Source organism: Podarcis muralis, chromosome 7, assembly GCF_964188315.1.
Source record: "Podarcis muralis chromosome 7, rPodMur119.hap1.1, whole genome shotgun sequence".
NCBI lineage: Eukaryota > Metazoa > Chordata > Lepidosauria > Squamata > Lacertidae > Podarcis > Podarcis muralis.
In genome coordinates, this window is record NC_135661.1 from 23,739,113 (window position 1) to 23,754,689 (window position 15,577).

Genomic DNA, 15,577 nt, shown 5'->3' on the forward strand with positions numbered 1-15,577 from the left:
TCTGTGGGAAAGACTTCTCTCCCCTGTCCTTCCCACAACATAAGACCATAAGGAGGGCCCTGCTGGAGCAGGCTAAAGGCCCATCTTGTCCAGCATCCTGGTCTCCCATTGTCCAACCGGATACCTTTTGGAAATGACCAGAGCACAGCAGCAGTCCTCTTCCCTGCTGTGATTCCCAGCAGCTGTTATTGAGGCATGCTGCCTCCAAGAGCAAAGGCAGAACATAGCCATCAGGGCTAGTAGCCATTGTAAACACTTACAATGTCTTTATAGGCCCTACCTAGGAGCTTGGAGAAGTTCTCTGGGGTCAGGTTCTTCCATTTCTCCCATCAGTAAAACAGTGATATAAGTATTATTTATTCCTGTTCTAGTGATTGTTACCCTGGAACCTGGTGAACGGTCTGAAACCTATGTCAACGGCAAGAGAGTTGTGCATCCTGTCCAGCTGCGCTCAGGTAAAGACGTTGGATTTTGTTACTCTGTTTCTTTTTAAGTGTCTTGAAAACTGTGTAGCTCCATGAAAGAAATACAGGAAGCTGTTTTATTCAGAGACTATTGTCTCATCTAGCCCCATATTGTCTTTTCCAACTTGGAGCCCATCATCCCTGACCATGGGCTATGAAAGCTGGGGCTGGTGGGAGTTTTAGTTCAGCAATATCTGGAAGGTATCACTTTGGCTACCCTTGACCTCCTCTGGTAATGGCTGTCCAACAGAGGTCTTTCCCATGAGCTGTTCCCTGAGCCTTCTTACTGGAGATGCCAAGGATTGAACCGAGAACCTTTTGAATGCAGAACGTGTGCTCTACTACGTTGCTTTGGGCTCTTCCCATAAGTCTGTCGTCTTTTCTTTGAGTTAGGGTATTATGATTTCTGGCTTTGACTGTCCTTGAGAATTCATTGCCTGGGGATAAAATGGCTGAACAAATCCCGGCTAGCTCTCTCTCGTTAAAAAGCAAAAAACAAAAACCCTTTAGGTCATAATCTTTTTATTGCCCGTCCAGGAAATCGTATTATTATGGGCAAAAACCACGTGTTCCGCTTCAACCATCCTGAGCAAGCACGGGCTGAAAGGGAAAAGACTCCATCAGCAGAGACTCCCTCAGAACCAGTAGATTGGACTTTTGCTCAAAGGGAATTGCTGGAGAAACAAGGAATTGATATGAAACAGGAGATGGAGAAAAGGTAATGCATTTTCATGACACTGAACAAGTTACCATTCATCCCTCCATCCATCTTACTGACCATCTTACTGATCTTTCTCTTCAGCTTAACTGTTGTAGAGCATCATCCTTTAATATTGGTACAACTTTCATATGTAATTCTTTTTAGTTGGAATGTTAGGTGTGAAGTGAAATTGCTTATGAAAAGGCTCCTGAGTAGTTTTCGGTTAACCTTTGTTTGGTGCTTGCTTTAGAAGGTTTTGCAGAGTGGCTCATGACAACATTTTGTTTTGTGGAGAGATGCTTCTTTGTTGCTAAAATGGAGCACTGGTCATAATATATTTAGCTTGTTGCAGGATTCTGGTTTCTGCAGAAGTTTTTGTGTTTCCCCACAATATTACTGATCAGCTGCCAAAATAAGTTTTTAGAAGACTCTTGAAGGTCCTGTAGTCCTTTTAAAGTGCCCCGCTACCTAGAAGTGTGTTTCTGCACACACCCACACCAGGAAATTATTAGGTGGGGCAAATGGGTGCTCTTAGGTGGGGGGTGCATCTGCTGTCCCCACCCTGACTATTGCCGTGCTCCAGTGGGTACCCTCAGGGGCTCAGGCTCCAGTCTCAGGAGGTACAAGCATCTTAGCAAAACACTCACCATTAAGGTGGGGTTGCAGCTGCAGTGCAGTTGAACCAAACCGAGGTCAAGCATGGAGAATTAGTCTAGGTCCAAAATGTGGTCCAGCAGCATGGTCAGGCAAGAGTTAAAGGGCAGTATCACAGAGAGTTCAGTCAAGATGCCCCATAGCAGGACAGACAGACTAGGGACCTGAGACCTTAATTGTTTCCAACAACTGGATGGTTCCATTGGGAGCCCTTACATACTCTGGCCTCCTAAACCACAAGTGCTGGTATGGAAGGGATTGCTTATATGGAGACCCCATTGCTCACAAGCTGTATGTTATGCTGTTTTTTGGCCCAGACCTTTTGGTATTGGGGCTCTTGAAGTGGGGGGGTGGGAGGTGGGGTTCCAACACCTCCTCTGGTGACAGCTACAAGGGTTCTTCAGCAGAGCTTCTCTCCTTCCCCACAAAGGTATCCTCAGCACTGATCTCAGGGTACCATGCCTTCTCCTCAAGGTTCTCAAACTGAGAGGAGTCTGGTTCGTTCTCTGAGGACTCGGTGCCAGGTACCCAGTCCAGGCTAGGCACAACAACCACATTCCCAGGTTGTATTAAGCTGACCAGGTGTCTGACTTCTCTCCCCAGACTTCAAGAAATGGAGATTCTGTACAAGAAGGAAAAAGAGGAAGCAGATCTCTTGTTGGAGCAGCAGAGGCTGGTAGGTGTCAATATTTCCTAGCTGTCCTTGCAGAAATCAACATGCTAAACTTCCAGGAAATGTGATCAGATTGACTCTTCCCACTGTTAGCTGCCCCTTGCTTCTCACGTGTTACTTTGGCTTCAGATGCCTGGGGGCATACCATAAAATGCATGGATCTTATCCTCAAGTAGATGTTGAACCTAAACAGGTACAATGTGCCAACATCCTGGTTCCTTAACAGGTCAGAAGGAAGGCTTGTATTTTGCATTGTTACAGCCCCCCTCCCCCAATCAACTCTGAAATGGCTTTTTTGATGGTCTTGCCTGTTATGGTTGCCCTGGAGGGTTGCTTTAGTTTTCTCTTGGATCAACACCAAGTACTAATTCTATGCTGCTGAGGAGAGCCTTCCAGATGCATTGGTGTGCCAAGGATTTTTCACACGTGATGTCCAAAACTGTTGCTGCAACTCTGCATGTTTTTTAACCTTCCTCCCCTGCCTTGCATGGAGTGTGGCTCCCCAGCAAGGGTGTTGTTTGATGCACATAGCAGTGTGTGGTTATGGGAAAAGGCGAAAGAGTTTTTGGTACTAGCAAATCACTTACACGTAGCTAAAAGACAGCAGGTTTTCTGGGGCAAAGCAAGCAGAAGTGAGGATGGTTGCTAGGGAGGAAGCAGGCTTCTCCCACTTTAGCATCGTGGTGCAGGAAATGAGGACTAGGGCACCTTCGTCCAATCAGTGTAAAGTGAATCTCTAAAAGAACCATATTCCCATTTTGGATGGGTCAGGAAACCAAGTTGACTGGGTATACTCCTGGGCAGGGGTTTAGATCACAAATGGGAACCTACTGTAGTCCATCAATGTCTGGAGGGGCACCAGGTTCTACATCCCTGGTCTGGATGTCTAGTGGCAGGCAGTGAGATCTGTCCTTGCATCTGAAACTATGAATGAAGGTAGTAGCTGGCTGGAAATTTATTTACTCAATTTCTGTACTGTAGTCTAACAAAAATGTTCCCAAGGCTGATTTTACTTTTTAATAAAGTGAAGACAATTTAAAAAAAAACATACTTAAAGTGTTGTAATAAAGTGGTTCAGATTCGTTTGTTTCTAGTCATTAGACCATTACAAACAAGGTTTTAACAGTATAAATAGTGAAATAAGGCAGAAAGGGAAATTAACTTGGACACAAATAAACTACAACATGAACAAACTTAGAATACTGAGTTTGTGTTCATGGACTAGAGTTTTCATACCTCATTCTTCCCTTTGCAGCTGCCTGCACCTTCCCAAAGACTGCTCCTGAGAGTTGGAGGATCCTTGGGAATGGTGTGAGATATGTGGTGCAGAGGGCAGCAGATGGAGGGGTAGAGTTGGCTGCAGTCACCTCCTCTCTTTCTGTGGACAGAGGAGCAACTTAGACTCAGAACTAACAAAAGCATGCTTCCCATTATATCCCAAATGTGGGAAGGAGGAAGTGGGGTGGGAATAAAATGTATTTTCACTAGTCTCCAAAGTGAGACAAAGGAAGAATATAGGCTCTCAAGGTAGGGTGTTCCACTATTCTGGAGCCACAGTTGAAAGCTGCTACTCACAGCTAACTCTCAGCTCCTAGAAAGATGGCACTTGCAGCAGACTCTCATGTTGGATCTTAGAACTCCAGGGGGCTTAGATGAGAAGATAACTTCTGAGTTTGTTAAGCTTGTAGCTCTGCTCGACTGGAATTTATTATTAGCCCTTTGAATCTGGTTTGGAAACCAATTGGTAACCAATGCAGACTTTTTCAGAATTGGCAAAATATGCCCTTAAAGGCTTGCACCTGTTAACAAGTGTGTAGAGGCATTTTGTATTTGTTGAAGTTTCCAGATCATTTTCAAAGGGAGCCCCATGTAGAGTGTATGGAGGTCACCAGGCATTACTGATGGGTGCTGGGGTCTCCCTATCTTTCAAAAGAGGAAGACTTCAGGAGGGTGCTAGTCAGACAAGAGTGCAAGAGCTAATACTGATGAGGGCAGATCAAACAGGGCCACTGGAATAATCCATAGTCACTAATCAAATGTTCCAGATTTGGGTTTGACCTGACACAGAAGGGGTTAGGTAGGATCACAGGATAATCCAGGGAGCAGACGTGCAGCTCAGTGGGAGCTATGAGGTCCTGCAGGGTGCAGAGCTTGGCCCTTTCAAAGCCAGAGTAAAGGGAGCCATTTAAAGTTTGTGTTTAATATCTGTACTATAGCACACAAATGACAATAATCTTTGAGACTTGGAAGCTTTGGCCCGTCTTCATTCACAGATAAAGGCAGACCACATAGCAGCCTGCAAACAGCAATGACTGGTGTCCATTAGGACTGGTAGGGCAGAAGGCCAAGAGACCAACAGGGGGTGGAACCAAAACCAGTGACAGGCAGAGTTATCACCTGACTAGTCATAAATCAGAAGACAGGCAAGTAGGGGCAGGCTGAAGTTAGTGAGATGCTTCCCACTTCACCCTAATACACCTGCCCTCAGTCCATAGCATTCTTTGGATTATAGAAGCTCACCATAGACATATTGCAAGTGTCCTTAGTCTAGTATTGTGGCTATAATAGTTCACATTTAAAACTGCCTGTTCCAAGTGTGTTAAACTGGTATGTGGATGAATGAGAAAGGGATATCTTCTGCAAAAGAACTGATAAAGCACAAACGGATTTCTGAGCATTCGCTTATGGCAAAAATCAATGTAATGTTGTTTCCTACTAAAGAATAACCACAACATGCACTAAAAATGTTACATAGAAGGCACAATATGTTTGAAATTTTAAGGAAAAAAATCAGTGCTGGGCTGGACAGTTTTATCTGCTTTCCTAAAATAAAAATCCAGGTATGTTAAGTTTTGATGTAATCAGTATAATCTTCCATGTAGGAAGGTTGCATTGAAGCCAACCCTCAAATTTGGTAGTAGGAATGAGGCGTCCTCTTTTTCACTCCTCAGCTTTGTTGAATTGGTTTCTTAACATAATTTGTTGAGTCTCTTCATAATGGAATTTGATGGGTGAGATCAGCAACCCTCCTTTATATTTGCAAATAGCAAATTTTGTGTATGTGCCATAAAATACAGAGGTGACAAGTCTAGTGATGTCAACAAGCCCCTTTCCCCGCCCTTTCTGGACACAGCCTTGAAATTAGCATGTGGTGTGAATTCTGTTTGGGTATCTTCCATTTCCACTGCAGTATGATGGACGATTTCTTTACAACCAAGGGATTGTATTATTTAATAGTAGAGTTATTGCTGTGGGTGGATAGATGTTCCTCATGGTTCCCTAGTGGGTGTGGATCTGTGAATGACCTGAGAATCAGCTAGGCAGCGTGTTTAAAATACAGTTGTTCTGTACCTTGGAAGTTGAACGGAATCTGTTCTGGAAGTCCGTTTGACTTCCAAAATGTTCGAAAACCAAACTGTGGTTTCTGATTCGCTGCAGGAAATTCCTGCAGCCAATCAGAAGCCGCGGAAGCCCCATCAGATGTTCGGGTTCCAAAAGAACGTTTGCAAACTGGAACAATCACTTCCGGGTTTGTGGCATTCAAGAGCCAAAACGTCCGAGTTCCAGGGCATTTGGGATCCAAGGTACGACTGTACCCTGAACTTCTTGGTAGCACGGTAGCTAATTCTGATTCCTTATTGTCTAAGCAGGCCCTGGAAAACATCTGCTGAGTTAAAAGAACCCTGAACCACTAGCTCAAATAAATGGGCATTCCTCTCAGAACAGCATGAAAAGCTTTATTTGTTTGAAATGACTTAGGAAAGCCATTTCTTAAGTCTTCGAAATCTTAAGGAGTGATGTCATTTCAAAAACATAGCAAGCTTGTGTTAACAACAAACCAAAAGCTGAACTAGCAATTAGTAAATTTGCAAGAGGCTTGGTGATAAAATATGGGATAAACTTTTGTGGGCATCGAAATAACACAGGCTTTGTGTGGGGTTTAGTGCTTCAAATACCGTTTTAGGATGATTAAAGCTCATAAGCATTTTCAAAGCAACGTTATCAGTGGAAAATGGAAAAGACCCTTTTGGAATGTGGTGGCTAGACCTCTTGCTTGTAGCAGGTTCTCCTGGGAGCCTGAAGTATCCTCACCCGTTGTAGTGGCACTTACATGACTTCTAACCCCCATCCCTAGTGGCTGCTGCTGATTCCACCCCCACCCCCCATTTTTTTTACCTTCTAACACTTCTCTGGCTGCTTTTCTAGTAGAATGGACTGTCCACCTGTGTGTTCCTGCACCACGTTTACAGCATTAACTAACCAATGTTAACACAACTTATCCTTGGCTGTTCGTCTGATCATTCTGCAATGACTGTTGGGTCCACTCACCGTGAAGGAAAGATCACTTTAAATATATATACACATTTATACTGGATTAACTCGTCAGCAGTAACCAAGGCAAAAATGTGCAATTGAGCTTTTGCACGTCTTTCTAGCATGAGTAAAGTGTTCCTTCCACCTTCCTACCAGGTACTTGGTTTTAGTTTTTTCAACAGTTTCATCTGGATTTGAAAGTCTTTGAATATTCCATGATGATTAGAGTCGAATTTTCCATGAAATCTAGATGTGGCTGGATTTAATGAAACTACCGGAGCACCCTTAGGATAAAGAGTCCAGCATCATAAGCCTGAAATCTTAAGTTAGACTTTTCACAACATTTATTCTGTTTGATTCCCACCCCCACCCCTTCCCTGCAAAATGATTTGTTTAGTTTTTAGTTACTTTTTGTTGTTGAGCATTTTCATTCCTTCCCCCATTTTAATTTTGGTTATTTTGGGGCCACTTCTCAATTTTTGTTTTCCAAAGGATGCAGACTCTGATAGTGGGGATGACTCGGACAAGCGGTCTTGCGAGGAGAGCTGGAGGCTGATCACTTCCCTGAGAGAGAAGCTGCCCCCCAGCAAGTTGCAAACCATAGTTAAAAAATGTGGCCTCCCCAGCAGTGGGAAGAAACGAGAGCCTATTAAAATGTATCAGATACCTCAACGTCGACGCCTTAGCAAAGACTCCCGATGGGTTACCGTCTCAGACCTGAAGATCCAGGCTGTGAAGGAGATCTGCTATGAGGTGGCCCTCAATGACTTCCGGCATACGCGCCAAGAGATTGAGGCCTTGGCCATTGTGAAGATGAAAGAGCTTTGTACTATGTATGGGAAGAAAGACCCCAATGAACGTGACTCATGGCGAGCTGTTGCCCGAGATGTTTGGGACACTGTGGGGGTTGGCGATGAGAAGATTGAAGATGTGCTGCTCAACGGAAAGGGCATTGCTGATGTGGACGACCTAAAGGTGCATATCGATAAACTTGAAGACATCTTGCAAGAGGTGAAGAAGCAAAACAACATGAAGGATGAAGAGATAAAAGTCCTTCGAAACAAAATGCTCAAAATGGAGAAGGTTTTGCCCTTGATCAGCTCCCAAGAACCAAAGGGCCAGGCAGCCGTGACGGCCACAAAAATGAAGGAGCAACCCAATGTCCCCAAGAAGGTAAATGCTGAGGGGAGCGTGAGAACTGATGAGACAGATGCCCACATGAATGATGGCCGTGTCTCCCAGTTAATGGAGGAGGACCCGGCCTTCAGGCGTGGGCGGCTGCGCTGGATGAGGCAAGAGCAGATCCGTTTTAAGAACCTACAGCAGCAGGAAATAGCCAAACAGCTTCGCCGGCAGAACATGCCTCACCGGTTCATCCCACCCGAGAACCGCAAACCCCGCTTCCCGTTCAAGAGCAACCCTAAGCACAGAAACTCATGGAGCCCGGGCACACACATAATTATTACGGAGGATGAAGTGATTGAAGTGAGGGTTCCAAAGGAGGAGGAGAAGAAGAAAGAGGAAATTGGGGAAAACAAAGACCCGTGTGGTAAAGCCCTCCTTCCCAAGGACCCCCAGCAGCTTTGGTGTGCGTACGGCCCTCAGAGGGGTCAGGATAATATCCAGATCAAGAGGCAGCCTTTGAACGCTCAACCGCAGCCAAGCCATCTGCAGCCAGAAACATCCACTCACCTGCGCTGGAGAAGCAATTCCCTCAATGGGCAGCAGAAAGGGCTGCGTCGCCAGACATCTGACTCATCAGAATCATCGCCTTCTTATGGTGGACTCCACAATCAAGACCTGCAGACTTTCCAGCAGAAGCGCCACATGCATCAGCACCGCCAGTCCTATTGCAATTATGGCAGTGGAGGGGTGAATCCAGAGAGCAACTTAGCCAGCGGTCGTGCAAGACAGACTGATCAGCCTAACCACTATAACCAGTTTGTGACCCCTCCACGGATGAGGCGACAATTCTCTGCACCTAACCTCAAAGCAAGCCGAGAAACAACTGTCTGAGTCACTGGAGAGTTGAGGAGGGAGAGCGGTGCTGATCCTGGGAGGTGGTGTTGGTGGTTGCTGTAGCTATACCTACCCTGAGTTTCAAATGATCATTTTTAGCAAATGAGTGGTTTTATATGCTAAGCACAAACATTTTCTACCTATCTATTATTGCCTGTGAAACATGTTAGAATTGTGGAATATTGATGATTGATAACCCTTACATTAGGGGCTTTGGGAAGTTGCCTTCATTTTATTTTATGGGGATACCTTTTTATATATATGTTAAAAAATTGAAGCCTTTCTGGAATACCTGTAGGGCTACTTTCTCCTTTGGACAATCAACAAAAGCAAATCTACTATGTAGTGTTTGAGTCATCTGTAAAAGCTTCAAGGCAACAATTTAGGAGTCTGACCCTTGAATCTCAAGTTGTATTCAGATTCCTTGTTTTGGTTTTCAATCTTCTCAGTTCATCTTGTTCAAATTCACCCATAAAACTTCCGGTTTGGGGCTGATAAGAGAACACAGCTAATCTCTGCCCCTTCCTTCTCTGTGCCTTCAGGAAATAAAACACTGACATGTGCAGTCCTTCTTGTAGAGTCCTCCAAACTCTCATCTTCTTGCAGAGTGCTTTTTTAAAAAAATCACATTCTTTCTTAGCTTAGGTAGAATCAGTATAGCATTACAGGGGCAGCCAAAAGCTGCCTAAATGAAGTTGCTTGCCCAATTCTGCATGCTGCCTTTAAGCGATGTGATGGGTGTACAGCTGCAGCATCTTCCTCTTCCAATTCACATGGGTCTTTAATACATTATTGGATTTCAACTCCCATCAGCCCCAGTCCCAAGCTGGCCAGTGGTCAGTGATGATGAGCATTGTAGCCCATCAACATTTGGAGGGCTCAGGATCCCCATCCCTGGACTTGCAGAGAGATTTTGATTGGTTTTCTCCACTTACTCTGTGGGGGCACAACTCCACAGTGAACCTGAAATCCTTCTAACTCCCAAGAAGCCCTGGCAATCATTTTGTGGGGGTGAGTAATTTTGTGTTGGCTGCTTAGCTCCCCAAAATGACTAGGTCTCTCCAGGTTTGTTTCAGGAGTTTATTATGGCAGTTCAGCCAGTTTACATTTGATGCACAAGCAGGACTCTCAAGTGGGGCAGAATGGAAATTTCTGCCTTTTACCTCCTGCAACGACCACTCTAGGTCTGATTACACTGTTGGTCAGGACCCATTACCTGATCTTGCGGTGGGTCATGAAAACCGGAACTATCACCATGCAGTTGCATGGTAAAATAATTAAGATACAGGTCCCCAAATGCATGTTTGGGTTAAACAGTGCAGACTGACTCCACATGGCACTGCCCCACCAACCTTAGTCTGCCCTCAGCCAGCCTCCAGCCAGCCCCCACCTGCCTGCCTTTTTACTAACATACAGCTCCCTCCCCTTTGGCAGGGATGAGGATGGGAAGAAAACTAGAATGAGTTGGCTCTGCCTTTCGTTGGCTGCAGTTGTGGCTGTCATTGGCTCCACCGACTGTTCAGCTCCCTGCCTTAACACCCTACCAATCCCAATGGACACCAGCCACCACTAGGATTCAAGGTGGTTTCCTGGTTAGAAAAAGTGGTGACCTCCTGGATTACACGATGCAGTTCTCCTTGTCCAGGCACACAGTCTCAGTCCTTTGCCTGGCATGTGCTCACGTCAATCGCATGGGGGAATATGGACAGGAGCCTTTCCCCAGTGAACACAATAATGGGAATTGCCTGTTGTCCATGGATTTGATTGCCAAGTATGTTTGCTCACTATATGGCAGAATCCAGGGAAGGTTGGAACTGCTTGCAGGGCCACAAAATTTATTAATTAATTAGCCAATGAATTAAATTTAATTAATTTTATTGGTTTCAAAGAGAGAATATGTTTCTGTAAACAAAGCCCCCCGTCAATTTTCTTTTTCTGAGCCAGAGATTACAGTTAAGTTTCCAGTATAAAAGGTGTCATGGAGCAGGGGAGTTGAAAAAAACTAAAACTTGAAAGTCTTGTGCTTATTGAAATTCCTCAATTAAATTATGTGTCCTTTTAATTTACTCCTTTTCTCGCTGCTCCAGGTTTTTAAACATATCTGGGGACCTGAGCCTTTTATCTGCCTCATGTCCATAGCTGTTTATCCTGTGAGTTCTCTTGTCCGAGGAACAATTTGCGCTTCATAAACCATGCCACCAGTTTTTTTAAAATTGGAACTCTCTTATCTGGAACAGCATTTCAATTGAAAGACTGCCTATTTAATTCTAGCTAGGAAATGAGCACAATGCAGTGGCTGACTAGCAGAGTCCAGTTACGACACAGGATGCAGGCAATCCATAAAGGTTTGTAAGAGGACATTAAAATAATATTTTTAAAAGAAAATAATTCTATCCCCCCCTTCATTTCTGTGATAAATGCTGTGCAGACCCCTTAAAGAGAAATAGGATGAGAATTTGTGGGTCTTGGGACTAAGTTAGACTTCACACATTGATGCATATAACTGTCTCCCAATGTTATCTTTAAATGAAAATCAGCCTTCGGAGGCTGGGGTCGGGAGTGGAGGGGTACCAGGCTTCTTAACTCTTGCCCCAACTTCTGTTTTCCTACTTGGTCATCCTTCCCCAAGCTGCTTTTCTATGTGGAGGGGGGAAAGCAGATGGGGAGATTAGCCGCAGAAAACCAGCTGATGGGTAATGGATTACCAACAGGTGTTTGTTGCTGAAAGTTCTGGAGTTGAGCTGTCAACTCCAGAAGATACTTGGGGGGGGGGGGGTTAACACCTACAGAAAAGCCATTCTGGGGTGGGGAGAGTTCCACACACTGCTGCCATCCCTAACAGTTACCGGTAACTTGTCTGTCAGAAGCAAATCCCACTGAGTTACATGAGACTTGGCCTAAAGCAGACATTTCATGCTCCAAGCACAAAAAGGTATTCCAGTCTGCATTGAGAGAGCTTCTATTATTACACTAGTGTTATTAACAAGTTAGGAGCTGTGTGATTTAGACAGAGCTGAACTAAGAGTTTCCAGGGCCTCCAAAATATGTTTTTAGATTACCTTAAAGCAACGTTTGCCAACCTGGTGCCCTTCATATGCTTTCAACTTACACTGGTGGTGAAGGCTGCCTTAAAGTTACAAGTTGGGGAGAGCGTTGAAGGTGGTTGGGTGGTGAGGCCTCCTCTTTACTGTTTTTATTTGCTATTTAGCAACTTCTTTCTGACTGGGCTTAATCAAGAAATCTGTCCAAAGTTAGAGGGAGAGGATCTTTTGCATATTTGAACATAGGTTCAAGCAGATCAGTCCATTCACTCTTGCCTTTATATATATATCGTAAAAATGTGTTTGCCTTTTGAAATAGTTTTGAGAGCTACAAGAGGTGTGAACTTCGATTATCATTACTGTAAAGGAGGAAATGACTCTTCCGGTGAAGTGATAGGATTTTGAAAACCTGTCCATTTATTATTGCTCCCCCCCCCCCCAAAAAAAAGGGGGTTTAATTTTTTTTAAAAAAGCAAAACTCTGCATTTTGTGAAAAGCAGAACTGCTTGTGCATTTTAACAAGTGCTTTCAATAAATGATGAAATACTCTTGTAAGTCTTGTGTTGTCTTGGTTGGGATCTAAAAGCATTTGCTTTCTTTTTAGAAGCCCTGTTAGGGGGCAGAAGGTTTCCTTTGAAATGAAACAACATGGAGAAAGGTAGATGGAACTTGCTCCCCGTCCGCTTGGCCCCTTCAATGTGGAGGGGTGTCCCATGACATTGATGGGCAGCAGATCAATGCACAGTTACCTTGTCCTGCTTTGAACTGAAACAAACCTAAACTGTCCTGTGCAGGGCTCAGGCTGCATAGTAAAGGGGAGCAGAGCTTAGATGTTGCTTCAGCATCAGTTATCCTTTGACTGAGCCTTATCAGCAGTTCTGTGTCAATTCTTAAGCTCCACCTTGATTAAAGGTGCCTCTTCGTTTAAAGGGGTCCATCCTGCTCCAGTATTCTTGCTCCAATGAAGTGGGGTGAATCCAACTAAAGTCCTTTTCTGACAAGATCCATTGAAACTATGGCACTAAGTTAGTCATTAGTGGGTTATGTCTAATTACTGCATACTCATTGTGTTGGAGTCATTGTTTCTATTGACCTTGGTGGATTGTGATCAGGAACTGATCAACATATTACAAAGAACCTAGAAATCAGTCCCAGGCAATAGATTTCTGAATTGTTGTTACTTTTCCTATTTTTACAAATTCTAAAAGCTTCTAAAAGCTTCATCTGCGTGGTAAACAAAGATGGGGGAGGGGGAGAGATTTAGCATAGCAGTTGGCTAACTGTGCTGGCAGATTACATGTAGCATTTCATGGTGGGGTTTTAGTTGTTTGTATGTGTAGAGTGGGAGAACTTTTAAAAACATCACACCCACCCCTGTCAAAATACCCTTTCACCCTCTGCATAATATATTGGTCTTCTCTGAGTTGTAAGGGGTGGACTGGGAGGTGTTGTCTAATATGTGGGAAAGGGTCAGATCTGCCCCAGAATTGACAGGTGTGGGGTGCTTTTGTAAGCCCAATGGTGTGTTTTGGGGAAGGGCTTTTGTTCAGTGGTTAGAGCAGTGTTTCCCAACCTTGGGCCTCCAGCTGTTTTTGGACTACAACTCCCATCATCCCTAGCTAGCAAGACCAGTGGTCAGGGATGATGGGAATTGTAGTTCAAAAACAGCTGGAGGCCCAAGGTTGGGAAACACTGGGTTAGAGCATCTCTGCATCCAGAGAAGGTCCCCAGTTCAATTCCTAGCGTCTCCAAGTAGGGCTGGAAGAGAGCTCCATCTGAAATGCTGGATAACTGCTGCCAGTCAGTGCAGACAATACTGAGCTAGATGGAGCAATCCTGTGGGTTGAATCCATCTAAGTCCTCTTCAGAGCAGACCCACTGAAATTAATGGATCTAAGTCATTTCCATTAATTTTAATGTGTCTTCTGTGAGCAGGATTAACATCTGATACTTCCCTATGTTCCTTTGTATTCAGGCTGTAACCAAATCTCACAAATGAACAGAACCAGTTTAAATATCAAAACCAGGGTCCCCTTCACCCTTTTTGAAAGAAGCTGGGCTAATTACCTTAAATACATAATACATAAATCATCCAGACTTTCAGCTAAGCTTTCTGTCGTCTCATCCTGCCATGCAAACATTTGTGGGCTATGTACTATTTTCCATCTTCGTGTGCCTCAGAGAAGCCAAGCAAACCCGTTAGATTAACTATCGAGCGTTGCCAGGAAACGGGCTTACCTTACCAGGCTATTTCCTTCCATTGATGAAATGTTGCCTGCCTTTTTTGTTGGGAGTCTGGGAAATCAAACCTCCCCTCCTCTGTGCCCTTTTTTGTTATTAATAGCTTAGAGCCGTTTCTGTATGCAAAGTATGTGTGTGTGTGTGTGTGTGTGTGTGTAAAAGAGAGAGGGAGAAACTACACCCACTCTCTGCACATTAAGGCATTCAGAGCTTATAGCTTTCTTTTTAACTTCTGATTTATGAAGTATGTGAAAATTTGATATGTGCTTGAGGGTTCTAAATAGGTTCTAACTGGTTAGAATAGGTTAGAACTGTGACCCAGTAGACGTGGCTGAATTTCAATTCCCATCAGTCTCAGTCAGTAAGACTGATGGTTGGTGTCAGAGTCTTGTTGGACACTGAGGAATAGTAGCTGGATACTGGTGAGTGGGCACCAGGAGAAAGGGGTGGGGTGGAGACTGAATTGGAAGATGGGATCGGTCTGGGGGAGCCTGAAACAGTCAGGAGATGAGAGTCAGAGGCAGGAGAAACGGCCAAATTGGAGAGTGAAGAACAAGTGCAGGAGGAGAGAGAGAGAGAGTCTGGTGCAAAGGGCTTCCACATCTCTTCCTCCTGCCCCCACCAGGATTGATTGGCGGGGTGTGTGTGCAGAAACAGGTTACTTGCTGGTGGCGTCTTTGCCTGCTTGCACACAGCTTGGGTGAAGGAGGTTAGAGGCAGGGTTTTTATTTTGCTGCAACTGTCTTATTGGGTGCACACCTAGGAGTAGCTGAGAGGCATAGGACTGATGGACATGCCTTTTCCTAACTTGTAATTGTACTTCTGACAATAGAGAGTTACCGTATTTTCCTGTCTATAACATGACCCCATGTATAAGATGCCCCCTACTTTGGAGGACTTTGATTTAAGAAAATGGGGGGAGGTAGCCCCCATGTATAAGACGCCCCCAAATTCTGGACATTATTTTTTAGGAAAAAAACCTAGTCTTCTACATGGAAAAATACGGTAATTCCTCACTCTGGGCATTCCTTGCCTGACAGTCAAGGAGGATGGGAATTCTAGTTCGACAACACCAGTAGGGCCACAGGTACCTTTCCATCCTAGCAGAAGCAAGTCCTTCTGTCCCAAGGATGGAAAACCAATGGTGCGCCAGATATTGCTGGTCTATTAATCCTCTCATCCCTGCCCACTGGGCAATATGGCTGGATAGGGATGAGGGGCGTTCAATAATATCTGGAGGGCCACAGGTTCTCCACTGTGGTGCTGTCCATACTGAATAACTATGCACTCTTCTCTCTAGTAATGCACATCTGGAAGAGAACTCGAGCCCTCTGTCTAGCCCATCTTTTGTTTCCATTTTTGAAGGTGCCTCCAAAAATCAAGCCCAACATCTCAACTACCTTGCTGTTCTAGTCTTAGAGATAGCTCACCACACCTTAGGGAAATGCTTTGTCACGCTGGCCACGTGACC

General features: G+C 44.5%; 1 protein-coding gene across 14 annotated transcripts in view; it reads left to right on the top strand.

Moving 5' to 3' along the window:
* The window catches only part of KIF1B (kinesin family member 1B), a 132,736-nt gene that overhangs the window by 78,483 nt on the left and 38,676 nt on the right, over positions 1 to 15,577 (top strand). For 13 of the 14 annotated variants that reach the window (XM_028740688.2, XM_028740689.2, XM_028740690.2 and 10 more), the window contains 3 exons: positions 372 to 455; positions 1,002 to 1,182; positions 2,422 to 2,494. In XM_028740688.2, the coding sequence (XP_028596521.1) occupies positions 372 to 455; positions 1,002 to 1,182; positions 2,422 to 2,494 (338 nt within the window). Of the gene's footprint in view, positions 1 to 371; positions 456 to 1,001; positions 1,183 to 2,421; positions 2,495 to 7,297; positions 12,421 to 15,577 lie in introns of those variants that run through there. The other variant, XM_028740702.2, reaches the window with a different exon arrangement.